Source organism: Aspergillus alliaceus (genome assembly GCF_009176365.1).
Source record: "Aspergillus alliaceus strain CBS 536.65 unplaced genomic scaffold BDW43scaffold_22, whole genome shotgun sequence".
In the NCBI taxonomy this organism is placed as follows: Eukaryota; Fungi; Ascomycota; class Eurotiomycetes; order Eurotiales; family Aspergillaceae; genus Aspergillus; species Aspergillus alliaceus.
The window spans coordinates 117,149-143,781 of NW_022474705.1; the positions used below are offsets into that span (position 1 = coordinate 117,149).

General features: G+C 45.2%; 7 protein-coding genes across 7 annotated transcripts; 3 read left to right on the forward strand and 4 right to left on the reverse strand.

Annotated features, from left to right (window-relative positions):
* Nucleotides 1-2,777: 2,777 nt before the first annotated feature.
* BDW43DRAFT_311120 (GFA family protein) lies at nucleotides 2,778-3,595 on the reverse strand (the record flags this gene model as incomplete). The annotated part of the gene is made up of 3 exons (XM_032047118.1): nucleotides 2,778-2,901; nucleotides 2,997-3,249; nucleotides 3,364-3,595. 3 exons carry the CDS (start codon nucleotides 3,593-3,595, stop codon nucleotides 2,778-2,780), a joined length of 609 nt encoding a protein of 202 aa, XP_031900240.1.
* A 587-nt stretch (nucleotides 3,596-4,182) lies between these two features.
* BDW43DRAFT_276204 (uncharacterized protein) lies at nucleotides 4,183-4,870 on the reverse strand. Its single transcript, XM_032041932.1, has 2 exons — nucleotides 4,687-4,870; nucleotides 4,183-4,637 (listed from the first exon to the last, which is right to left on the reverse strand). The coding sequence occupies exon 2, from the start codon at nucleotides 4,516-4,518 to the stop codon at nucleotides 4,300-4,302; it is 219 nt and encodes a 72-aa protein (XP_031900241.1). The 5' UTR covers nucleotides 4,519-4,637; nucleotides 4,687-4,870; the 3' UTR covers nucleotides 4,183-4,299.
* A 336-nt stretch (nucleotides 4,871-5,206) lies between these two features.
* Nucleotides 5,207-7,519, forward strand: BDW43DRAFT_86903 (F-box domain protein). The gene is made up of 2 exons (XM_032050620.1): nucleotides 5,207-5,930; nucleotides 5,996-7,519. Exons 1-2 carry the CDS (start codon nucleotides 5,611-5,613, stop codon nucleotides 7,320-7,322), a joined length of 1,647 nt encoding a protein of 548 aa, XP_031900242.1. The 5' UTR covers nucleotides 5,207-5,610; the 3' UTR covers nucleotides 7,323-7,519.
* Nucleotides 7,520-7,849: 330 nt separating this feature from the next.
* On the forward strand, nucleotides 7,850-8,802 carry BDW43DRAFT_319667 (BTB/POZ domain-containing protein; the record flags this gene model as incomplete). Its single annotated transcript, XM_032048959.1, has 4 exons — nucleotides 7,850-7,971; nucleotides 8,026-8,152; nucleotides 8,212-8,368; nucleotides 8,426-8,802. The coding sequence occupies 4 exons, from the start codon at nucleotides 7,850-7,852 to the stop codon at nucleotides 8,800-8,802; spliced, it is 783 nt and encodes a 260-aa protein (XP_031900243.1).
* Nucleotides 8,803-9,022: 220 nt separating this feature from the next.
* Nucleotides 9,023-10,649, reverse strand: BDW43DRAFT_300282 (glycoside hydrolase family 27 protein; the record flags this gene model as incomplete). The annotated part of the gene is made up of 7 exons (XM_032044866.1): nucleotides 9,023-9,421; nucleotides 9,470-9,654; nucleotides 9,705-10,007; nucleotides 10,064-10,153; nucleotides 10,204-10,344; nucleotides 10,388-10,520; nucleotides 10,572-10,649. 7 exons carry the CDS (start codon nucleotides 10,647-10,649, stop codon nucleotides 9,023-9,025), a joined length of 1,329 nt encoding a protein of 442 aa, XP_031900244.1.
* Nucleotides 10,650-14,445: 3,796 nt separating this feature from the next.
* On the forward strand, nucleotides 14,446-14,994 carry BDW43DRAFT_311124 (uncharacterized protein; the record flags this gene model as incomplete). The annotated part of the gene is made up of 3 exons (XM_032047119.1): nucleotides 14,446-14,509; nucleotides 14,557-14,903; nucleotides 14,965-14,994. 3 exons carry the CDS (start codon nucleotides 14,446-14,448, stop codon nucleotides 14,992-14,994), a joined length of 441 nt encoding a protein of 146 aa, XP_031900245.1.
* A 4,232-nt stretch (nucleotides 14,995-19,226) lies between these two features.
* On the reverse strand, nucleotides 19,227-19,965 carry BDW43DRAFT_311125 (uncharacterized protein; the record flags this gene model as incomplete). Its single annotated transcript, XM_032047120.1, has 2 exons — nucleotides 19,227-19,684; nucleotides 19,737-19,965. 2 exons carry the CDS (start codon nucleotides 19,963-19,965, stop codon nucleotides 19,227-19,229), a joined length of 687 nt encoding a protein of 228 aa, XP_031900246.1.
* Nucleotides 19,966-26,633: the final 6,668 nt, after the last annotated feature.

The following is a 26,633-nucleotide window of genomic DNA, read 5'->3' on the forward strand; positions in this document are numbered from 1 at the left end:
CAGTGGCGTCAGACGAGAATTGTCCTGACACATCATATCAGCTCCCTTTTCAAGCAGTAGCTTCACTATTGCTTCATGATCTTCCATTATGGCCAGGAATAGTGGTGTCCGCTGTTGATTATTTCGCGACTCGATGTTAGCCCCCATCTCTAACAAAAGCCTCACTATTGTCTCATGACCCTTCCCTACGGCTTGGAAAAGTGGCGTCTCATGATAGATGTCCAAGGACTCTGTATCAGCTCCCTTTTCAAGAAGCAGCCTCACCGTTTCCTCATGCCCACGCACGGCGGCATGTACCAAAGGTGTTTGATTTTGGTCATCCTTGGCCTCTATAGAAGCTCCATTCTCTAGCAAAAGACTGACTATTGATTTTCGCCCATTGCGTGCAGCCCACAATAGTGGAGTCCAAGATCCCTCGTCCTGAGTCTCTATATTAGCTCCTTTTTCAAGCAACAACTTGGCTACTGCATAACGGCCTTGTCGTGCAGCCCAAGATAATGGCGTTTTATGGTAATCATCTCTAGACTCAATAAAAGCCCCATTCTCAAGCAGTAGTGCGACTACCCGGTCATGATCGTTTTTGTCAGCAGCCCATGAAAGTGGAGTTCGGCCACGCTGTCTATCCTTGGAATCCACTTCAGCTCCCTTTTCGAGCAGCAGCTTGACCAGCAGTTCATGACCATTCTGCGCAGCCCACGACAGAGGAGTACGACCAAACGTATCCTTCGAATCAGCGTAGACTTTGCCAGACTGGAGTAATAGTTTTGCAACCCCATAATGGCCATTTGCTGCTGCGTACGAAAGGGGACTTCGTCCGTCCTTATCTCCCAGTCCGGGCTCAACATCATTCCTAGCCAGTAGCATCTTCACAATAGCTTCTTGCCCGAATTGTGCGGCTCGCGATAATGGTGTGTGGCCGCTGAGATCCCTTCCATCAGCACGGACGTCACTTCGAGTTAGCAGCAGCCATAGCATGTCGACATGGCCCTTTTCTGATGCATGAGTGAGAAGTGCCTGTCCATTTTCATTTATCCCATTTGCGTTTTTCCAGTTAATCTCTGTATCGCAACAGGCTTGAAGCGGGTTTGCTAATAGCTGTAGATGAAGATCACCTATCATGAGTCTGGTATCTTTGGTCTTCTGCCTTTTGATCATTATCCGGCTTGCCGGACGGCGTTGTTGAACACACAATCTCCTCAAAGGATATTGTGATGGTCTAAGATCTCCTAGATTAAGGCGTTCGAATCTTTCGCAGTGTATCCTTTGAAAATGTTGCATTGTTAGGAACGAATCTCGCAAGTAAATTGCAATTAGTCGATTTTCCTCCCCCATATTTCTCTCTGTGCAATGCAGAATAGCAAGCCCTAGCCCTGGATGACCTATCCCTATGTATCGGAGCTCCAAATATATTCCCTTACTGCTTACGGTCAATGGTCCATCAACTGTTGTGAACGGATTGAAAGGGACAATATTTGCACATTCCCTAAAGGCATCAGGAGATGTTGCTAACAACCCGCCGTGATTCTCCTCTTCGGATTCCGATCTCCAGGCAAAGATACTATGGTCATCTAGCACCTTCATGATTTCTTCCTGGAGTCTAATAAAAGCATTCTTGCCTTCTCCATATATTGGTGGCATATTAATTCCGAATATCCCCATCAGACAATATGCTCGATCTTCGACCCTTGTCGTCTCCCTCCTCGCAGCCCATGACATCCGTTGAGCAACGCTAGCCACCTCCACATCATCATCCCCGGCCAAGATACTAGTAGGGATACTAGTGATCTCCGATAAGATATCTCTCAGGCTCTCCTTAGTCCCCAGCTCATTCCACTCTTGATCAAGAAAGATAACACTTGATGGAGCGATTAATTCTTGAAGGGTCCATCCCCGCGTGAACCATCTACTCTCTGCCAGAGGCTTCAACGGTACATCTGCAAGGTATGCATAGCAAACTTCAGCTTCCTGATACCAGCGATACATCGAATTGAGGGATTCAGACAGCTCCGCACTACTTGTCTTATCGATACAGCAGGTGTCTATCCAAGCATGTCCGTATCCGTGGGCTCTAGCAAAGGTACAGCAATCTTTGACCTTCTTGAACCCTTTCTTATTGATCACGCCGGTTGTTATATCCTGGAATGTCACCTCCATCTCATGCCATGTATGCGAGAGGATCGCATACGGCGGAGGCTCACCGAAGAATTCCTCAATGATGAAGTTGCCCGTTTCAGTCGGTGTCGTATTAAGCAAACGCATGATTCAAGATAATAACGAAGCCTTTCTTTATCCTAATCTAGAATAATGAAAAACAGATTACAAGGTAGGGATTTGAGATACAGAAGCCCAGAATCCGGGGCCTCATCGGGCCCTGGTATTTTAAGACCACATGCATTTTTCAGTCTGATTGCCAGCCCTTTTAGCGGGGCTCTCCTGTTGGTACTTTCTATCCCAGCAAGTTGTAGCATATCATCATCCCTAATTGGGCGACTTGCGTCCGGGCGCTTAAACCCCGGCCCCGATGGGTCTCCATATGCAGGGGCATGAATCTAGGGACCTATGTGGGTTTGGAGGGGTCAAGTACTCGTTACTGACTTGAAAAAAAAAGGTACAGAGAAGCGCTGATAGGTGGTTGTGGATCTCGATTGGTGATCGTGGTCAAGAGAAAGACAAGTAGCTGTTTTGACTACCGCCGACGAAGTATCGAAATATACAAGATCCTCTAATATGTTCATTTCATTTTTACCCATTTGCTCGGGAAACTACACACTCAGCATTCATGATTTACCCTTTTTCGGATTCCCCGAATCATCCAAAAGCTCACTACTCTCATCCAACTCGGACCACTTCGGCTTCCCATCTGGAATCTCAACTGCCCGTCGACTATAGAAAATATGACACCTACAAGCCTAGTTAGTTTCTTGAACACATCCCAAGCTTCTTTTTTTAAAAAAAAAAAATAAATAAAAATAAATAAATAAAAATAAAAAACCTACCCTACTTCAAAAGCCTGAATCCATCTCTCCCTCCCCTCATGCGTCCCCCCATAATCAATAGCCGCAGGAAACAAAAGACAAACATTCCTCCCCTCGTCCATAATCGGCGTGCGACAGAACGAGCACGACACCTTAGTCGGAAGCATATACTCCCTCGACTTTTCCGTAGAAGAATAAAACGCCAAGCCATCAGCGCCCTTGGTGAAAGTCAAGTCGGCCTTGTGGAATATAGTGGCCCATTGGAACGGGGCGCCTTATCGGGCTAGGTAGTTAGTACTCGGTAACTTCTCAAGTATATAATTTTTTTTTTTCCCTCGGGCACGGAGCAAAGCAAGAACGATGCTCTAGTTTCCAATTAATCACGCACCGTGCAATACCTGACACCCCCGACAATGGCAGTATTTAGACTTCAATGGTTTCTCCCGGTTTAGTTTGTACTCTACCTGGCCGCATTGGCACCTTCCGATCCATTTGACGGGGCCGAATTCCTCGTCTGTTTGGATTTTGTAGGGGGCGCGGTGTTTCCAGCTTGCTTCGTTGGTGGTGCCGGAGACGGGGTTGGGGAGGGGGTCGCCTCCGGCTGGGACGTCGTCGGCCATTCTTGGGGTTGTGTAGTAGTTGAATTTGCGGTGATTGGGATTGGATGTATGGATTTGCTTCGAAAGAAAGGTTCGAGGTCTTAAGGGCCGGCAGATTGAAGGGGCACGAGCTGCAGGTAGTTTGAGTAGCATGCGGTCAAGTAAAGTATTGGTGGTAAGGTTTGGTTTTATCACTTTATATATATATCAATGTCTATGATATTCTATCCTACCATGATCTGAATTGAACTGCTACGTAGGTACGCCACCAGAAGCCGGGAACCAGGGATGATGTCATCGCGATGTCAAGACCATACCATAGTAGAGTGTATGGTATGGACCATGGCAATCCTCATCTGGGATTTTGTTATATAAGTGAAGCCCTCAAGGGACAGCGTTGCCCCAGCACTTGGACTGGGATCTTTTCTTATGTCGGGGGGTTGCACGTGGTTTGTCACTCAGGCGAGAGCAGGTGTCGGACTGGGCATACCTGGTCCTGAAATACCCTTAATGAACTAGTGCCTAGTGTAAAGGGCAAGAAAGTTTGAAGACTTTGATGATTGTTCAAAGATAATCACTTGACGGTTCTCATTTGGTAAAAGTAACTAGGGCATACTCCTAGTAGTATACTAGTATGTGTATGCGTGTGAGATGGACATGGCCCACTCTCCGCTCAATATATATAAATTACGAGCACTAATGTACTAATGTACTTTGGAAACGCATCAGTCCACTTCTAGTATAGATCCGCTATATGAATGCCAACGAAGCTGGTCAAAGAAAGGTAAAAAAAAAATAGAATTGGACACGAGCGTGATGAATATTTCATTAACATATGATAGGAAGATCTGCGAACTATTCATAGGCGATTGCGCGGACAATCCAAGGGTCTGAAGTGATGCCGGATTTAAACACGAAATTAAATGAACTTGGGGCCACAACATAGACGATAGAGCGTCTTAGGGTATTGGATTTTAAATTACTCCAAGAACAAATGAGGATCTGATTGGGTTGAAGCAGATGTAATACAGTAATACTACCACCTTGGTTTGATGATCAAACACTAGAGTATTATTAGCCTCGGTCAGTTAGTAATCCGCGGTGCAACGGACTTTTGGAATTATGGGGCACACGTCGGTTCAGGATCGAGTCTAATTAAATCCATGAGAAATGAGAACGAAGTTTCATGTTTCTTTTCAAGATGGGAATGTTGGATCCCTTCGCTGCCATGTTGCCTTATTACCGGGAACTGGTTGATGATGGAACGAGTTGTATGGAGTGAGACAGGAATCGAACCATAGTGGTTTCGGTAGTAAACAGGAGGTTTTCTTTGTCCTGATAAGAAACGAATGAAACTCACCTTTTGACAGGCACTTATCTCTGGAAACGGATTAGCCGTGGAGGAAGCAATTGGCGGAATCGAATCACAACACTTTCCACTCAACCCTTCAATTACACCAAGTTCCATCTCCACTTGATTCAACCAACCACCGACTTCTGTGTCTCTCTTCCCCTGTCTTGGCAATGCGTTTTCACCCTACGTAGTGACTTCGCTTCTTGGGTGGTTGATAAAAATAAGCATCACAGTAACCATGCACCTATCACTCTTCCCAATCTTCTTTGGAAGGCTGACATGATTGACCCTCCGCTGCAGGGATTTACTTCCACGCCCCTCCTCCAGGAGGATAGAAGGGACAAATCGAAAAGAAGAGAGGTCAGAGGAAACAGCCGCCAGATTTCTAAATTGGGGAATTCGTCGGGCGCATGCATACAAATAAAGTATGTATTGGCATTTTAGTTCAGTGTTGGCGCTGTGCTTTGATTTCGCTCTTTTCATTTAATATTTGGTGGAGGTTCTCCCCGTCCCCACTTGGATCTCTTTTCCTCCTTCCAATCTCTCATCTTCCTCTTTCGCTTAGCCTCATTCTCGCCATCTTAATATTTCTCTAACTGCTAACCTCCCTTTCCCTCTGATTTTTTAATTCAAGCCTTTAGTGTTTCATCCGATGTCTTTTCCCTTCGCCTAAGCAACCACCATGGGTTTTCTGAGCCGCCTTCGCAAGCGTTCGAAAAGTTCCGGCCGTGCGGGGAATGCGGTCAGTTATGAGCATCTCCGCACCAACCGCGACGTTGTTGTTCCTCCAGTGCCGGTCATGGGCCAAGATTATACCAAGAGGCTTCCGCGACGTGTTCTAATCCGCATTTTCTCTTTCGTTTGCCCGCACGCCGAGGACAACAGCTATGATACATCGGAGGAATCCATGACGGAGGATGGCTGTATGCTTTGTGACATGCGCGATCTCGCGCACTGCGCTGCGGTGTGCAAGCGGTGGTCCCTGGATGCGGACGCTCTACTGTGCGCATTGCTTCTCTGCTTTTCTTTCTCTCTTTCAATCGCTGACTTGGGTTCTTCATCATTAGCTACTCCAATGTCCGTATCGATGCCGTTCACTACTGCGAACTCGAGGTGAAGCTGTCAGCAAAGCGGAAGCGCCGCTCCTTCTTCGACAAAAATGGCGATCCCGAAGACGCCCCTCAAGCTCGCCTCACACTCTTCATGCGGACCGTTCGGCAATCGCAGGGCTTGGGGAACATGGTGCGCTCCTTGCGTATGCCTTATATGACCCGCGAGGCGAGCAAAGCGGAAATTGCGCGAACGATTTCCGTGTTGCCCAATCTCCGCTATGTCGATTTACCAGTTGGCTTATTTAGTGATGACCCCTCGTGTCTCGCGCTAAAACAGGAGATCATGGCCCGTTGTCCGGATCTTCGTCGGATGAGCTATCGTCATGGGTCAGAGGGTACCTTCTCGCAGTTGCCCGGCTCACACCTCTGGGGAAATCTGGAAATACTAGAATTGTCAGGGCTCCAAGTCGAGTCTCATATCCTCCGATTCGGGCTGGGCGCCTTTCCTAACCTTCGTGACCTGACGTTGGAGGATCTTCCCTGGCTCGATGATTCCGCATTCATACAATCTGAAACCCTCCCCCCGTTCCCTGCAGTTGAGCGGCTTACCCTTCGAGATACCCCGAATGTCACGGCAAGCGGGCTTGCCGCCTTTTTCTCCCTACCTGAAAACCGAACGTCGTTGCAATCATTGACCTTGTCTGCCACCCGAGTTCTTCCATCCACTCTACATCAGATCCTCTCTGCTGCACCAGAACTCCGTGCGCTATCTGTGATTCAGGAAGTGTCGCGGTCATTTCCTCCAGAGAAAGTGCCACCGTTAGCTTCTAGGTCACTGGAACTGTTGCACTATGAGATATCCTCCCCACCAGGCTCTCACGGTATGCCGCCGGTAGCAGGCTCGTACTACTCTTACTTAGTTTCATCGTTGACGTCGAACTCCCTTCCCGCTCTTCGCGACCTTTACGTTCGTGATGGGGGATTCCCTGAGGCACTGCTGCTTGCCCCTCCACCCCGTCTGTTCGGTGGAGGAGAGAGTGGCCCTCAATTTGCCGGGGGCATCCTGTCACAGCCGCTGAACGTGTATAGTAAGGGCTTGGACGAACTGGAATGGAACTTTACTCCTTATGAGCCACCGTCAACAAGAGGCCGACGAGATAGTACCACTCGACCGGTCAGTTTCCACGACGCTCAATTGAGTCGTTCTTGGGGTGGCGATTCGAGGAAGAGTGTATTGGTTGGCAATGGCTTTGGCGGGTTCCTGGCTGTTCCAGTGGATGATGGGCGCCCGAAGAGCAGTGGCGGATGGAAACGCGAGAGCAGAGGTGATCTATGGCGGTAACAGAATTAGAAGTGATCTTTATTGCTACTGTGTTGACAGTGAGACTATGTGATGGTGTTATAATGAGAATATACCCTTGATTCAGGTATTCGGCGTGATAGCATTTTCTCACGTTTTCTTTGTACTAATTTCTCTACAAATTTGAGATGAGCGTTCTTGCCCTAGTATAAGATATTATTGTTTCTGCCCACTAAATTATCAAGAATACCCAATATATTCATCTACAACTACTCGTAGTATTGTGTGTCTTGAAGCACCGCACAGCTACTCTAGACAGGCCAATGTTAGGTCTTTTGATGCCTGAGGAAATCTGCTATCACTGACTGACTGGCTGAGACGTGAATGTTTCTTCTATCTGCACAATCCTTTCATCCCTGCACCCTGAACTTCACATTACTTTCTATCTGACTAGTAAATCACTATCTTTTATCTCTCGAACCTTTTAGCACTTGCCGGGATTTCTTTCTAGTATCATTTTTGACGCCACAGCCGTTGTCCTCGAGTATCCCTTGCGACCCTTGTGCATTATGGATATGATTGACGAAGATCCGGAGCCATTAAGCCCAAAAGCGACGACAACGCCAAAAGACAAGACCCCTTACTGGGATGCTTCCTATCGCAAAGATGCCCTACTAACTTCAGTTTCAAAGTAAGAGGGGGTAATGTATGTTGTATGATTGCTCGCTGATGAAGGATGAACCAGACTTTTGCTGGATTCCCAATATAGTGACTTCACCATCCTCTGTGGTGGCTACAGATTTCCAGTCCACAAAGCAGTTATCTGTCCTCAGTCAGAATTCTTTGCCAAAGCAATGAATGGTTCCTTCTTTGTTCGTTTTGGCATTCATCATTCATAGATCTTCAACATTCCGCGTCTAACTGCTCAAAGGAAGCCAAGTCGAACGAGATCGTACTCCCAGACGATCCTCTCGTTGTCCGAATGATGCTCGACTATTTTTACAAGTCCGATTACACATTTTACATGGATTATGGCTTTCCTAGCTCTAAAGGCATAGAAGGCGTAGATCTACCTTCGGATATGATTGGTATGTTTACATCTACAGGACACAAAGTGAACATCGCTGATAAAACGTTGCCCAAAGATCGTCTGGATTGCTGTGAACTGTCTCTCCATCTCAAAGTCATTCTTTTGGCATACCGTCTCCTTCTCACGACATTTCGAAACCTTGCCACTCGAAAGTTCTTTCAAGTCTTATATAAAGCATCCTTTTCTACGGTCTTTCCTCGTGCTGTTAAGGAGGCATATGCGGCAACGACAGGTCATCATAGGTTAATTCGGAGGAATATTGTCACTTTCGCTTTCAGAGTATTGCACGGCCAGTGCCACAGATGCGATATTGGCTACAATTTTCCAAAGCACATACTGGACGAATCACCCGAGTTTACGCGTGACCTAATGGAAAGGTGTATTGACAGCTTGGTAGAGAAGCGGCGAGACAGGAGTGCAACTGAAGCTTGAGAGTCCGGTCCGACACAAACAGGCCTTTAGTACATGCCTTGTTGTGCTCTATTACTCCTGCTTAATCATCCCCGTTACAGATAGTATCTCCTAAGTATTTTCTTAAAGACGGAATTCCAGCAAGATCATGAAAGAATGAAGGTGTGTGCGTACGGACCTCTAACATGGACCAGTATTTTCGTTAGACCGAAGCTCGATACTTCATGTGTGAGCCACTTCATCAGCACGGCTGTCCGACTACCAAAGCAGCAGCATCATGACGCTGCAATTCCACGCTGTATTCACCCTTCACACAACCTAGATCCTCGCCCGTCCAAACATCGGTTACCTGATGTCCACTATCCTTCCCAGCGGAGCCACCCAGCTCAGGGATCTCACTCCATACTGCAGTCCGGGTTTGGTCACTGTCCTCGGAGTTCAACATCAAGACCAGCGTTCCATCCAGGGTCGAAGATGGCCCCGACCAGTATTCCGCCGGATGAACTGGATCAAATGTCCAGTCAGGGTTGTATCCCCACTTGTAAGGGTAGGCCGGTCGACCGAATACCGGGTCTTGGTGGAAGGCGAGTAAGTATTTGTTCTTCAGGATGGCGACATGTTCCTGTTTGATAGAATCAAGCTACTTTCGTCAGCCAGATTCCCTGGTCGGGATCGGATATGAACTTACAGGGGCTCCAATGATAAGTGGAGACTTCATCACAGCCCAGAGAGCAAAATGAGCCCTATTCTCTGCCAACGTCAAGTCTCCATTGCCGACCTCTAGCATGTCAGGATCTGGATATCCCCAGAAATCGGCATAGTTCATGAAGAAAGAATTCTCGTTGGCAATTTCGGCAATGCGGCTCCAGTGGGCTGTTAAAGTCAGACAGAGTTTCGCTGGATGACAAATGGCATCAACATACGAGTGATATCGCCCGTCGTCCTCCATGAGTTCCCCGTTACATTGCCCCATTCATTCACGTCTGCCTGGCCCCAGTTACACAACGAATAGAGGATAGGTCTGTTGACACTCAGCAAGGCATCGCGCATAGCCTCATATCTCTGGGCAGATTTAGAACGGCTCCAGTCGTAATCGGCCGGTGGTGGGTTAGGATTATCGGGGCAAGTTCCATTGGGAAATTTCGGTCCATTGGTGTTATCTGGCACACAGTGGGTATATAGGTCGGTCCAGTTAGTGGGTACGCCGCAGTTGTCATATTTTAGATCTGCTCAATGCGTCAGCTACTTGGAGATTCGAACAGTAGCAGAGATGGGTATATACAATCAATGCCCCACTCGGCAAAGCTCTCAGCGTCGACTTTCTCATATCCCAGACTTGCGGGATAGCCGGCACATGTTTCCGTACCGGCACCTATCTGGTTAGCTATTTCTACCAGCCGATGGTTGTATATGGTTACTGACTGCTATAAATGCCAATCTTTAACCCCATGTCGTGGATTTTGGATGCGACACCAGCAATGCCGTCTGGGAATTTTGTCGGGTCCGGAATCATACGGTTCGTATTGGGATCTCGACGACCTTTGACGGACCAGCAGTCATCAACTAGCATTATTAGCATGCATATAGTATGGTGTGATAGACATACTGTTAATATATTCATAACCTGCATCCTTCAAGCCCAAGTTGATCGTTTCTTCCGCCGCAGTCAGGATTTTGGGAGCATCGATGTTGCATGCAAATGCATTCCAGCTATTCCAACCCAATGCAGGCAGTTTGCCCTATGCATGCCTATTAGTCACCATCAGCTCTAAGCTAACGACAAATCTTACCACGCCATCAGGCCTTACCAGGGCCAATGCCCTGGAAAGCAAAGAAAGCACTGCGACTAAAGCAAGGAAACACGGCATTGGGCCAAAGATGCTTAGAGAACCTCGCGCAGGGAAGTCTGGGGATTGGCAGCAATTGAATTGTACACGTTTTGCAGAGGTATTCGGGGTATTTATATACCCTCAAGCGGGGGAAACCGTACCAACCCCGCAAAACGAAGCAGCTCACATCGGGCAATTTTCCGAAGAGATCGAACCATACGAAAGTCAACCGGTGAAACAACCGGAGAGCACGACGTCTCTAGCTACAGTGCTCACCCCTGTATGTTGCTCTGGATGTACAGATTCCTCTCCGAATGGAGTAATATCCGTGTCCGGTATAGGATAGCGTAGGCAAGCGTGCAGACAACGTCAACGTACATCTCCAGCATGACTGATCATACATTCTCCCCATCGTAATGCCAACAGAAGACAAAATGTCAAGATGTAAAAATATTATTCCTCAGGTATCTCTCGAACGTCTCCACCTCCACATCAGGGAACAAATCATTATGCACCTGCCCAGGTGGCCTCCAAAATCTTCCTGGCCCTTGTATTCCCTTCACCAAGATCCAGAGGTCGTCCGGGAACACACTTCTTTCCCTTCACCTCCGGATGGTCAATTGTCTTGACGATAAATTTCGCCAAGTCTTCCATATGCGTGAAGCCTATCTATGCATCTGCATTGCCGACAATATGAACCTCGAAGAGCTCACGTGCTGCAGCTGTCTTCTTGCTGGATACAATCTGTAGGTAATCCTCGATGCTATTGCATATTTCTCGGCCATGAGGACGATAGAGGACTGATTACAAACACCTGCCAACACATCAAGGTAATTTTGGTTCTCATGGAAATGTGGGGTAATACTAAGGGAATGCCAGGATACCACCGTCTCGTTTCGAAGTATTCTAGTTGCTGTGTCATTGGTAAAGTGGGTTTAACATCATTCCAGGGGTCCCTCCCCTTGATTCAAGTTCTCGCAATTTGATGTTCATATTAGTCAGTACTTTAGATCAATAAACCTGTGCTGTGTTGGTAACTAAGGCTCGACCGGGCAAATATAGAGCTTCAGAGACAATATAAGAGTATAAACATTTGCGCCGTTTTTGTAACCGGCTGCACTCCCAGCTTTCATGTGTATGCAGTACGGGCCAGACAGTAGACTCTTGCAAGGTATTCTTTATCCTTTGTTTTGACAAGGCAGGCTCAGCAGCAGAGTGAGTGTTCTCCCTATGCCTATGGACTCCATGATTTCATTTTTCACATCCCGGAAGATTGAAGATATTTTGTGGTCAGCTTCTGGCGCAGAATGCGGAATATGGGTTGATGTTTTTGCCTCCTTTTCCAAGCGACAATCGAGTAAACAGAGTCGAAACGCATAGAGTAGCCGCGGGATACATTTTACCCGTAAGTATAAGTTAATGTTAGTAAGCTCCACGGGAAATCACGCCTTTATTAGGTAAAGATGAATTTCCAGACTATATTCACGCCCTATCTAATATATACATGCACAATAGTATCAAAATTTAGTATGACCACCACCTGCCTCAATAACTGCACGGCACCTTTCAGGCATAGATTTCAGTAGATCTCGCAGAAAATCAACTAGAATAGTATCCCGGGCCTCTCTAAGGGCTATCCTTAGCTCTGGTAGTGTCATATATTCAGGGAAATTTGCCTGCAGTATGGAATTGAACAATTAGATTAAGACCAGGAGAGAAAGGAGGCCTTCTAGTCATATAGAGTCTACCCCTCTCAAGTGCATGAATAGTAGATTGAGCACCATGGCCTGGACATCCTGTACTAGTTCAATATAAGGATTGTAATGGATATACTCTGTTATAAGCGGACCTATATATTGAATAAAGCTTTGAGCATTTATTGGACCCCATTCCTTCTCCCAGAATACTATAGGGGTCTTTAGTAGTTCCATGAAATGAGCCCCAAAGCATCTATCCTATCTTATGTGAGCGCCGTTCAATAACGCGGTCTTCATGGAAGGCCTCATCCTTTCGGTGAGTAACCCATGTACGTATGTGGCGACCCGGATTTACTCATGTTTCATCAGACATGTATAGTTTCCCATTGACTAAGAGTTCAGTTAAGGTGCTCTTATGCCCAGAGAAGCCGTTTCTGTTTAATCTCAAGGGATAGCGGCGGTTTACTTCCGGCAATATATCTTCGACAGCCTCTAGAAAGTAAAGCTGATCGGATTACCCATAGAGCATTAGACTGCGCCAGGAACCTGGTTTGGGTTCAGATCTATCTAGAACCCATGACCCAACCCATAACCCATAATGGGGCCCCATTGGGGCCCCATTATGGTAAAAATCCAACTTTGCATAAAACCCAAGCCTTGGCGGTCATAAAACTGCTTGGTTATTAAATTAATTGGTTAACTATACCATAGTACACAGCAGCGTAGCAATCTTTGGTTAGATATCGGCACAACCACTCTAGTGCACCAATATCTTGACCCCACTGGCTGAACCCGTAGAACTACCGCGCGTATCGATAGAATTCCTCGGGCGAGAATAGTCCGTTCACGGTAAGATTTCGTGGATCACAACGGAAGATTATAAGAGGTGGATATCTCAATCCTGAAAAGTTTCCTTAAGAGTCTAGCTCCGTTTAACGGGGAAAATTGGGCTTATAAACCTTGCGTCCGTGGCCGCCACCGTGTCATGTCCTGTGAAGATCCTGGTAGGTTCAATGTTGGGATACTATTGTATACAGGAAGTGCTAATGGAACAAGAACGACCACTCCGTCGCATTAATAGAAGAGGTCGCTCTTCCTCAGATTGCTCAAAATGCCATGGTACGACTTGTGCCAGGCCAGATGAGTACGCCAACCACAAAAGTAGACATGCACCATAAATACCTCTATATACCCACTATAAAACCTAGCACTCAGCAATAGAAAGAACAACTAATCAATTGCACCGTTAAAACATCAGATTTTCAGTATTATAGTAATGATAGATTCTCCCGTCTCTTTTATAGGAACTTGCAAGCTGACGGCTTCGCCGAAACACTACGTCTTCGCTCTTGCTGATCATACCGCGCCCAGTTGCAACGCCGCCACCACTCTGGGTCCCGGATCGTAATGGTCATAACCCTGCACCCAACAGTTTTGTAGAGCAGGTACTCTAAGGCGGATAGCTTTGGCCCCCAAATAAGCGGAGAGGATCATCCTCGGAATCCCCACATTGAGAGTGCATTTTCTCCACCGGACGCTGGCGAGCGAATACTCCGAATAGTAATTAAATGACTTACCGACATTCCTGTTTGGGAATAGCTAGCCAACAGTACTAATTATGATGCTCGTCTGTTTTGTTCTACGGCAATTATATATATCTCCGGATCCTAGACCCCTAGATGGTATAGTGATACTCCCTTATTCAGTTGAAATTGTGGAATAGATACCAGGCTAATGTAGGCAAAGGTCTTGGACTTAGATATTTATCGGTTCAAGACAAAAGAAGGGTTGATCAGCCTATTTACTCTATTTCTATATATACTATTGAGTGCCGATATCACTTTTCAAGTTCTTTCACAATCAATAGTAAGCTTTTCACGCCAATGAAAGGCTATAGCTATCAGCTGAGTTAAGAAGGGGAAAAAAACAAGTAATTTTTATAGATCAGTATAACTGTGGGTCTGTATCTTGGGGTCCGTTTTGCTCTAAACATATTAACTATGGAATTCTGGCTAGGCCATAGCTTGGTGGATTGAATATAAATACCCCCTTGTTGTCCTTGCAAGGGCTTCTAAGTAACCAAGACAAAACAAGCATCTAAGTGTGAAGTATAGCGAACTTCCTCAACCATTTTTATAATGCGTCTTCTTCAAGCGCTGATGCTTGGTACTGGCCTTGCTATGCAGGCTAAGGCCTATGAACGTACGTCATCCAATTCAATTCCCAGATTGTCCTTAACCATATCTTAGTCATATTCTACGACAATGTGAATGACTGCAACGCCAATGACAACTCCAACTACAAGATCTTTGATGGAAACTCCGAACAGTGCATTAACCTGTTCGATGTCCCACCTTCAGACGCTTCATGCTCCCTGTATATCAACGGCGGGGCCAGCTACACCGCCTGTACTAGTGATAACTTCCGAGGCACCTCGGTCTACCTGAGCGACCTTCATACCCAGGTCCTTGGAAAAAACTCCTGCTGGAGCTGTACATTCTACAATGAGCGCGATTGCGAGGTTGAGACCTATCCGCCGATTACTACAGACAAGTGCAACTACAGGGGGGGACACGGCCTTGCGTCATTTAAATGCGTAAGTACCTTGTATATTGAAGGCTGGTATCCAGGAGATTGACTTAATAAATTCTATCTAGGGCCCGAGTTCTACCATTGGTGGATGCTAGATTCGGATAGTTTGAGAGAGTAGCTTGTTGATGTGTTGTTGTAAGTAATGTGGTCGATTGAGTGTCTGATAACCAGACTGCACGTCTGAAATACCGTTTGCCCTACTTGAGCCGTTTACACTATTATTCCCATCTAGCGGTGGGGCCTGAAATTGAAATCGGCTGAAATTTCAGATGCTTGAAGTGAAATTAGGAATGGCCATTGGAATAGAAATCACTAGTAGAATATATGGGACAATGTAATTTTAGACGGGGCTTTGGTTTTTATGGGGGTTTTATATAGCAAGGTCTTTTTAGCCTCTTTAGCTTCGGCACCTCGATTTAAAGGAAGATTAGAGCTTCGCTTATCTTCGGAGTCCAGTGGAGTACCCTGGTGCAGGAGTAGTCTGACTACAGACCTATGGCCACTCTGCTGCATATAATTGAGGTGTCCGACTATCCTCATCCTCAGAGTCCAGTTGAGCACCCTGGTCCAGGAGTAGCTTAACCGCAGACACATGGCTATTCTCTGCTGTATATGACAGAGGAGTTAGTCCTCAATTGTCTTTCGAATTCAAGTCATAGGCCTTGATCAGTGACCAGAGAGTCGAGGATAACCCGGAATAAGCTGCATGGTGAATCCCTTGAAATCCTTGAGCAATCCCTGGTAAGCACATTTTCTTCCACCAAGAACTTCCCATTGGGTCAGCAGGCAAAACTTAGCAGCACATGATATCTTCAACATGTCCAGGAAGAGTTGAAGTGAAGGCTGATGAAGCCTTTTGCTGCCCATCCCGTTTCGGATGTGGTCACAAAAGTTCTGACTTGTGTATTCCAAAAATGGATTCCTATTAATCGACAATCCAGTAGTTCAGTAGTTGAACAGCTACTAGAAGCAAAAGTACCGAGGCTTAGATACCTCTCACATGCAGCCCAATGTCCACTTGTGCATGTGGGAAGTAGTCCGAACCCTTCCGATCAAAGTAGTCCTATGCAGTGTAATGGACCAAGTCAATTGTTTGACTTTCCCTTGTCAATCCTTTATCAGTCTAATGCAGGAATTGATCATCTTGGATCGGTCAGTTAAACATTCTTCCGGGATATCTTAGTTGTCTGGTTCTAGTTTATCAATTGCGACTGCATGTTGACGTTCTATGAGCTGTAACGGACTGAAAGAATACACAACCTATGAAATAACCCGCAAGGCAAGCTGAGTAGTTAGTGACAATCGGAGTCTTCGCATTACCTTGTCATACAAATCATCTATTTACACAGGTAAGCTCTGTAGAGACTTTTTAAGAGCTTATAAGTTACCATTTGCTTCTAGTAGCTCGATGTAGAGCTGGGCTATCAGAAACCTTTATTCTGGTATCAGATATTAATCTTTGTACACTCAATCGCAATCTCAGCTAGCTCACATTCCGTCCGACTTTGATTCAATAACTTCCATAATATTCTGCCGAAGCTTTGGGTCTCGTTTGCAGAATATGAGAAGGTTATTACTTGAGTCAATCCTTTCTTCAATAGAGGTCAAATATCTGCTTGACTAGCGCGTATTTCAACATAAGTAGCGTTTCCAAGTATCCCTCTTGGGTCATCAATATGCCTCTGAGGTATACAGGAGATGTAGATTGATAATAGAGCTCTTTAATTGGCCAATAAGCTTGGTCCAGAACAGTCCATCATATTTATCAACATACTCATCCAAGGTATCAATGACAACATATATTCCCGCTGAGTCTCTAGTTAATGACTGAACTGACTTCAGGCATTCTTCCTCCGTTAGTGCTGTTCCCTTCCCATGATGTCTCTGGCATAATTCGGAAACACTTTCTGGAATCGCTTGTTTTAGCTCAACCAAGTGTCAAGCAATAATACGATGAAAATACTCCAGACTTTGTACTTGGCTCGACTTGTAATTGCAATATACAGACGCCAGGCTAACATCTGGAGCAGGTAAATCAGACTCGAGGAAGTCAATGACAATAGAACTATAGTAGTTGTTAGCCTTCTTTTTCAGATTCAACTTTATATATGGAGGGAAAAGTTTTTGCGCTTACTATAAGACAGTCTTGCCAATGCTAGCTGAGCACATTAGTATTTGGATTGTTTATCACTGTCAGTAGCACTTACGACAGTCTTGATACCAAAGGATTTCTCTGTCACTTGTTTTCTAATTAAGAAATCTAGAATCTTGTGTAGCCACTCTCTTGTCTCGGGCTGTTGTTGTTTCAGCACGTCTGCCTGTTTTAACCAAAAGTTAACGGGACACAGCCAATCAATAACCTCACGAGATTTATTGTCTATAAGTAGAGAGAGTTAGTTATATTGTATTCAAGCTGTTAAGAGATATACCTAGCTTCCACCGTATAATCAAATCAACCTTTTCTACTTTAGAAATCTTGTCACTAAACAAGAATAGTTAGCAGAAGCCCGTGCTTATAAACCTGAAAACAGAACATACATATGTAATAATGCATTGCGAAAGAAAGATTTGAGCGTGATTCAGATACATCGGTCTGGATGTTGCGTAGAGTTTCAACCTTGAACGGGTATTTCATTCTGAGTATACCGTATCACCTGACGCCTGATTTTATTGACAGTTTTCAAGCTACTATAGCTCTGCTAAAATGGCTTCAATTCAGGCAACGTTAGCAGAGATCGAAAATTTGGAAGCAAGCGAAACGATTAATTATACCAAAATTGCCAAGGAGCATGGTGTAAGCAGATCTACGCTATCTCGACATCATTGTACTATCTAAAGGCAAAAGAGTCTTTTCTCGTCATAAATTTGAGTAGGGAGGGTATAAACAACGCCTTCAGGATAGAAATAGAGAATGGAATTGGAATACTACAATTGCTTATATCTCTGCAGATGGGAGCTGTCTTTCTCCAGACCTTATATATGTATAGTATATCTATATAGCCATATCTTGAATTAGACTTCACCAGATTATCCTATAGATAATTCCTCAGATGAATCCACCCATAGATTATCACCCCCGTACTTATGACGATTCCTGATTCTCCCAATCACATAGACCAAAATCTGGGGGAAACAAGACCCACCTAGTGCGGTTATAATCCTGACGGTGCTTAGGTATTATTAGGGTATTGATGTCCGTGCTGTATGCATGTGTTTTTTGGTCTACATACCTTGGGAACTTGTTCACGATGTGATATTCTACATATGTCGAGTCATCGACGGTATGGGCAATGGGATTTATAAGGTGAGTCTGCAATAGCTATCTTTGCATACTCTAGATACATAGGATCTATCCCGCCAGACATGCAACTATATATCACTGGCTTTTCACTTCTTACTGGGCCACTTATGTCAGTGTCTGTGACTGAGCTGATGTCACCGCTAGGGTGCGCGAGTTCGTGTATATTAAAGGCCAACGGATGAGATCTATTGCCAGTTTAGTCAAATGTCACTGGATGACCATGAAGATGGAAGCCTTCTAAAGATACCTCTCGTACCAACGAGATAGGGAGAAATGATATTACATGATACTTCGAAGAACGACTGAGACAGATCCAACCGAATCGACTGAGGAAACGGACTTACTTGCAGAGCTAGGTTATAAATCTGTCCGGCTGTGTTGTATCGATACTTGGCAAAATATAGGACAGCTCAAGCTGGATGACGACCTCCCCCCTCCCCCCATCAATATATTTTAGGGATGAAGGCCTTGCAATCGCATTTTCTAGGGATGATAAGTGGCTTTGTACAAAGCAGGGACAGATCCAGGTCGCTTCTATCGTTAACACTGACATGAGCCCCACAGGAAGAGGAATTGCCCCGAATGGAAAGGAAGGCTGGAATCTGGAGGGTGGAAAGCAGATTATTCTGACCTCTTTCTATTTCAGACCCAAGTGGATGTAATGTGTTGATCCTTCAATTGCTCAACACTATTCGGTTGCTTTGGTAGGTATCGATCGGTCGGCTATGACAGTAGGCTTGGACAACATGGAAAACAGGACTGTATGAGAGCTCTGATGGTCAATTACTACCCAGCTGGGATAGGGTCCAAGTACGGCTGAGCGGACTGGAAGCCCTATTCTTTCCACTTGGAGATCGTAAGTATTAGAGTCATCAGTTAAACTGTGGAAAGTAGTAATGTGTCGTCAGACTTGCACCCCTTAGTCCTTTAAAGATGCTTTATAATATCGTCACAAAATGAATCATGACCTACTCCAAATTCCAAGTGCAGGAGAATACACAACTACATTCTAGCCATCGAAATCCATTATGCAAGCTCCTGCGGACGAGGCTCCGACTTCCCAAGCTCATATCTAACATCTGTTTGCGGCTGCTGCACTCCCGACATTAACCCGGTACAAGATTGCGAAGCTGGTACACTGTGCTGCGATGACCTCCGCCGTCGGAAATAAAACAACGCGCCCGCTGCTGCAAGTAAAAATGCACCAACCCCAACCCCTACTCCAATCCCAGCTGCAGCGCCTGCGCCTATCTGGCTGCCGGTAGAATTCACGAGTGGCGTAGACGTAGCATCTGTAGACGGTGCATAGGTCGGGGTGGCAGTAGGAGGCAGATACTGAATCGTAACAAGTTTGCTGGGAGCTGGAGCAGGGAATCTCTCTTCGGAAAGATTTGAGCAATTGGCCTTACCATCACTGCTATATGTGCAACAAGCCCAGAGCCCCGTACTTTCATCATAGGCTATGATTGATCCAGGTTGAGCGCCTATATATACTTAGCATTATTGATGTTGTAAACATCGTGGTTGAGAAATTACCACATCGGCTCATGCATGCGGGGTCCTGGAGTGTTGGATCAGTGCAATCCGCGGTATAGTATCCCTGGTCTGAACTGCGTTTATAGAAGTGGCAGATGCCATTACTCATGCAATAGTCACCCTTTACACAACATTGCACATGTGGATGCGAGGAATTCTGAATGCCGCAGGGCAAATCCGCGTCAAAATTGGAAGAAATCCTGCCCGAGTGTAGCGAATAGCATGACATACTGGCTTAGATAGTGGCTGTGTGAAAGCTCTTCTAGAAGATGAGAATAAGAGGGGTAAAGCTAGGGTTTATATGTTTCGTAGCGCCCGGGGATAGGAGGGTGGCTATTTTAAGCGCCCTGCAGATGTACTAGTCATGTATGTACTACTTAGGTGGAGTCACCTCATCTGCATGAGAGGTCCATTCAGGAAATTATCCTTGTATAATCTGACCTCTAGACTACTGCCTATTTATCGTTACTAGCTCACCTGTTCGTGCAGCTACTCAGAAAGTTCAGGTAGGTAAACTCATCCAGGATCACGCGGAGTCTCCCTAGCTCACAGGGCTTGCAAGATATCTGCTAAGTTCGGCAAAGTCATCCACGTTTTTCTCCGGTCAGTGCCCAGTCCGAGTTGCTGAATAATGACTGATACTGGTCAAAAAATGTTGTAGCAGGAGCATATCCACCTGAAAGCTCGTCACTAGGCACCGCGGTGGGAACCGTCCATGCGCGAATAACAAAGACCGAAGACGCCATCCCCAAAATTGTGCATCAGAATCACTTGGAAAAGCGTTCGCTTGCATAGACGGAGCTAAAATATCTGGGCCTGGCTACTGAGACTCTGGCTGATCCTGACCAAGGGGCCCAATGGTAAAGCGGCCAGGAATATAGGGCTCTTGTGAGAGTGGCGGATTTAACAGAGGCTCCGAGTTGGGAAATATTCCATCGATACGAGTCTGTAAGAGGGACCATGTTTTCGTGATCTGTTGCAGGCGTTCCGTTTAGTATTTCTAACGTCTCGTGTAGGCCAGGTGGCGGATTAATTTTGCCAACATCATCACTCGCGCTACTGAGAGAAGGTTAACTTTGTTCACACATGCTGCGAACTCCCCTGTTCCATATAGGTAGTGTAGGGAGGTATAAGGCATCCAGGTCAACACCTGCAATCCTTACAGTTCATCCTTATCACCTGAATAAGCTCAGAATGTGTCTCGCTCAGGTTAGCTCCAAGTACCACCTACACCGGCAAATCCACCCCATCATGGACTCACTGCATCTTGGATTTCTCTCCATCATTTCTTTTTCTTTTTCTCTCTCCGAATGTAATTTCCAATAGTGTAATACCGCTAGACATCCTCACATACCCTACATTTAAGGATGTATCTGAGCATCAATAAAATCTTGATAAAGCGCACAAAAGCTATACAAGCGCCTTCACAAAGAGGAATCCCAGCGTATATCTCGGAAGGTGTATCAGTGTTCAATTGGGGCACCTAGGACAAAACCATATTAGACAAATGACGCGCTTTTATCTCTTTCACCTCCATCTCCTGTCAGCTTGAAACAATCAAACAATATGACTCAGCGGGATTCATACATCTTCCTACCAGTTTCACATCTTTATTCTAGTAATTCCACATCGGGATAGTCTGGAGTTGATGTGTGTCTTTTCCCCGGATGGGTACAAACACTGTAGTTTACTAGCAGTGGAACTCAATAATGTTCTCAAATAAGCTGGTATCCCGAAAAATTATACGTTTATTCTCAAGGGGTTGAGAGCATACTTTATAATAACCAGGCCACAGGAAACATGACATTACCCACCCGGCGTACATACTTGCTACAGCTTGAATTCCAAATCAGTATCGTAGAACATTTTCATATCGCATGGTAAATTTTGCTCTATGATATGGAAAGAGAAACCATGAACAAGCAATCTATTGCTAGTCGGTCTTTTGTCAGTGCATTCATAGTCCCATTATGCATGGCTAGCACTACCACAAACAAAGCCTCCTTGTTGTTATCGTTTGTACATATCTACGTAAGGGGAGAAGTTGGGGGAGTTAGATCTGTTGTTCCAATATGGGACAATGGCTACGTGTAAATAACTAATCGAAAATATTCTGCTTCAGGATGCCCTGAGGCAAAGGATATATTTATACTTGTGCATCAGTTGATTGCTCTTTCATACTACTCGAGAATGGCTGGCTTTGGGAGCCTTATCAATGAAATGATGAAACTTCCAAATGAGAGATGAAGCGTCCTGGAAAATGGTCAACCTCGTTTCTATGCTCTTTATGAGTGAACCCTTGATTACCAATCATATCACATCGTCGAAGAAACAATGCGCTTAAATTGACACCGAGTATGAAAAGGGCATCAATCCGGATATCTGTGCAAATGTTTGCTGATCGATAAAAGAAAAGAATTCATGCGAGGTCACTTGTCCTACTCGAATGGTCAAGTCATTGAATTGCATGACTATCAGACAAAGGGCTTGTCAATAATCTATGTAAGATATGGTGATAGACAAAACCGCTGGAATATAATAATGCCATACGTAGCTAATTTCAGCTGATCGAGAACCTAGCAAATTGTAAGCCATATAAGTATTTAAACTCCTGTATCTGCTGGTTGCTGTGGAATTATTCCCGTACTGCTACGTATCTCGTATCATACAAACAACGAATTGCTCCAACTCGGTCGACAAGTCAACCTCGAACGATGATGGCTCCATCCTTGGACGCTACAATTTGTACATATTCCGGAAATCAGCTTCCGGCAGCGATGAGTGGGGATTTATCATGGAACCCTTAAGCTACGGAGGACCGTGGATCGAAAACAAGTTCATACCGGCTAGGGAAGGGTGAGTCTTGAGAGAAACTTATGCTAGGGTCAAACATTGATCCACTAAATGCGGTATTAGGGTTACTTTTAATATGGCTCATTCGGATTGGGTCACTGATTCAACAGGCGGCAAAGCAACTTATGTGGGGGTAGTGAAAAATCGCAATGCCTTGGAAGGAAGTCTTAATGAGATAGCGCCTGGCGAGTCAATTAAATGCAGTGCTGATTGGGCTGGGGTGGCTCTTAAAGGTATCGAGAAAGATATTCGGTATGTAAATCACTACATGGAACCTAAGAAGGGATACAAAGCGCTTTTGAGACGGATGCTATGTCTGGGATGAGTTTTTCATCGTAATTATATTTTTTTCGCTGATTAGGCTTCAAGCAGTATCAGGCGTGAGTACAATCCTGCCCTTTGTCCTATTGTAAGTAAATAGTTAGGTGTACACTATTCTGTGAGAGGCCGTTCGGCTGGACTGACCATAACAAATAGATGAACCTCTCCTAGTACTATAGGAGTAAGATAATAAGTTACCACCACCCATCTAAATCCTCTATTATCACAGAAAGGCCAGTGAAATATATGAACTTCTGCTGGTTATATGAGAACCCATGGGATTTGGAACGGCATTCAATAAAGTTACAAACTTTCAAGCCTTCCGATGTTGCAATATCGAATTCTTCTATACCCACCGCATCTTGGACTTTTTCAAGTCTCCATCTTTTTGTTTCCCTCTTCACTCCTTTTTCCCGTTTTCTTTCATCCACACGCAGCTCTCAATCAAACCATCCCACTGGATACCTTCATGTGTTCATTATAGAGATATTGGTCACATCATCGATGAATTTTGATAGAGTACAAAGACTTTAGCAGAGTATTTCTCACAGAACGTATCCATGATAGAACCGGCAGACAGAGCAAAGTACTGCTGCTGAAAACAGCCCTAGGGAATCTGTCCACCTAATCGAGAAACCATTAAAACACATAAGAACCATCCTCAACTGTAGGAAATGCCTCTTTTTATTCTTCTTCGTAGGTGAGCCTCAGGTCACAACTCTCTCCACATAGCCAGGAAGCAATTCCATGAAACCGACAATGTCCATGCACAGTGTGTCCGTACAGCTCACTGTCAATCATTGACCTTGTATCATAGAGATACTTTATCTACTCCGGAATTGATAATGATTTAGTGTGCGCTGAATATATTTGCTTCCAATTGGTTTCCATGTCTGTGCAAACTCGAACTTGAAACTCTGAGTTTGGAATTGGCGCAGGTAGAGCATGCCAAGATTGATATTTACTGAACCAGCAGAAGGGGCCCCTATATCGCATGTTTATGAAAGCAATGTGCGTTCGCTTTCCGATGGTGAAAGCTCGGCTACATTGGTTCTCATGAGCAGTATGGGGTACCTTATTCAGCAAATAATAGTGGGCTAGTTCTATAAGTGTTGCATGATTTTCCATTATCTAGAAGATTGTTTCTGGTAAGCATGAGCCGAAAAGTATTCATCGGCATAATCAAAATATAGTCCTTGATGCCCTAGATAAACTATTCTGCCCTCTCTATGTTCCCAACCCACTCATGGTATAACTAGATCATAAACTACTAATTATACTTGTTACTTAGCTGCGAACGCCCCTGCCATTACCCAGCCAACGGATAATCGGATAATCTGTATTGGAATTTAGGACTGTGTTGTTCGTCAGTAGATGATAGTTCAGTCGCACGACGTGACATACTCACCAACAACTGCCTTTGACCATCGCCATACTCAAAGCATGGAAACTTTCTACAAATACAAAGCACTTATTCTGAGTTTCAACTCCAGATGGAGGAATATACCCGCCTTTATCAAGGCGCTTTGTCCCACACGGTGAGAATTTCAACCACCCATAGGGGTAGGAAACAAAGGATTCGCATCTCCCACGATCTCTCAAGTTATGGTATTTGATCAAAGTAAATTAGTAGTCCCAACCATATATAAAATATCTCGCTCTCGAAGAACAGTATATTCCCTCCTCGGTTTATTCCTCTATTGGGCAATACACAACCTATATACCTGTACGAAATATAGGGCTCTATTCAATTTCAACAGGGAGCGTCCTGTCTGTCTAGGAGCTGTAATTCAACCGGTTTACATACTTTGAATGGTAGCTACGCAGTAACCGAATTCTAGCTATAAGCCTCCTATTCCCAGCATCTCGGGGCGCCTACTCCAACTTCAGACATTCTAAAACAATACACCGCGGCAGCTGGGGCCAGCATATCAGGGGGGGTGCTCTTGGAAATGTCGGGTACGTAGTGGCTTCCCAAGGCTTCTCAATAAGGTTGGCCGATAGAGCAACAGGAAGGCATATCGTTGGTCAGTACTATCCGGATACGACTACATTGGCTTCCATAATCTACGCACAGGCGAGAATTACCGGGAAGTATAAAAGCCCTGGAACCCTCTTGACGACTTGATCTCTTCCTCTATATACCATATGCTTGGTGAATACTCTTGACAACGTCTTTACTTATTTCCTTGCTAATGTCTCTATCAGGCTAAGTTGTCAAGTACATGGATGAGTTGCCCCGCTTGCCTTACCAAACGATCACCAACAGGTTTAGCCAGCGGCAAAACGCCGGGCTCAGGCTCCCCATGGACCTACACAATAAGATCGTGGTCTAGAAACTTGAGCATCGTATATAATGGTGTAATAGCACCATTCAGTTGGACTTATCTTCGTAGGCGGTGCTACGCGATTTCTTTGAAATTAATACACCTTTCAAAATCGCGAAAAAAAAAAACAAAAATAGAAACCAATTCTGGATCCCTAGGCTTGAGCCTAAACCAACTGCATATATCCAATGATCTGCAGACGTACGCCTAGGATCTTCCTGCATGGATGCTACTGCGAGACATCATTCTTGGGAAAAGACATAGGAATATTGTGCTATCAACCCAGGCAAGGCAGCTTCTCCGAGACTTAGAAGGTTAGTATTTTGGGTACCCAGAAGGGAAGAACAAGATTGAGCGGCAAGCCGGCGTCCGAGTGTATATACCTACGTCCAAGCATTTGTTCCTGAAGAGAAAGTCTGTGTATCGATTCATGGGACTACCGACGGAGGATCGCATGGGCGGCGTCATGAACTTGATCGCCTTAAGGCGAGCTACATGCATGAACAAGCGAGTCATGCTGAATCTGTTTCTGTTCGCCAATTACGCTTATAGATCCTGAACAGCTGTACAGAAAAGAAAAGACACTGTAGCGACATCGATAGCCTTAACGTCAAGATTATTTAAGAAAGAAAAAAAAATTTAAAAAATACGGAAATTTTTAGTTAAGATCTATTCTATCTACAAAAAGAGGAAAACAAAAGATTAACCCTGAAGAATAAAGATCTAGAAGCGGCCCGGGCCTTATATTCCTTTCTTTTTCCTATCCCTTCCCGTTCTTCTATAGACTTTCTATGTATATTATAGCATTCACTCGGATAAGTTCACTTCTATATAAAGCTTTTTTCGTAGTGGCACATCTCATGTCCTACACTGAAAGGAACCGCTTTGTCGACGATCTTTCAGCCAGTGTAGCACAAATGCGGATGATTCCCAACAAGACCGAATACAGATTCGCAGACACTCGGTTGCCCAATTGTAGATCATCGCGTACCCGATGGACGCGGAGGTCCATTTAATACGGAGTCAGATTTCAACGCTCACCTCGTCAGCCACCTGGGTTGTACGATAGAGAGAGCTTTGGACGGGGAGTCTTTCCGCACAGACCACACATCATACTTTACGCATGCCAATTTTCATACCAGTAATCTGCTTGTCGAAGGTGGACGGCTGAGTGGGATCATTGACTGGGAGTGCGCAGGCTACAAACCGGAGTACTGGGAATTCACCAAGGGAGTATATGACTGTCATTGCCAGCCCGTACTGCATGCGACTTTTTACCGTGCCTTTGGACTCCAGTATGAGCAGGAGTTGAGGACTGAACGGAAATTGTGGAGACTTAGGTACTCTGTTTGGGGTTTGAATCTGCTTCTTCATGAAGGACGAGCGATACATCTAA

Excerpts from the sequence above, each read along its gene's own strand:
- BDW43DRAFT_276204 (XM_032041932.1), bottom strand. The coding sequence starts at position 4,518 with ATGTTGTGGCCCCAAGTTCATTTAATTTCGTGTTTAAATCCGGCATCA.
- BDW43DRAFT_86903 (XM_032050620.1), top strand. The coding sequence starts at position 5,611 with ATGGGTTTTCTGAGCCGCCTTCGCAAGCGTTCGAAAAGTTCCGGCCGT. Across the intron at positions 5,931-5,995 it reads CTGGATGCGGACGCTCTACT|CTACTCCAATGTCCGTATCG; the intron begins GTGCGCATTGCT and ends CTTCATCATTAG.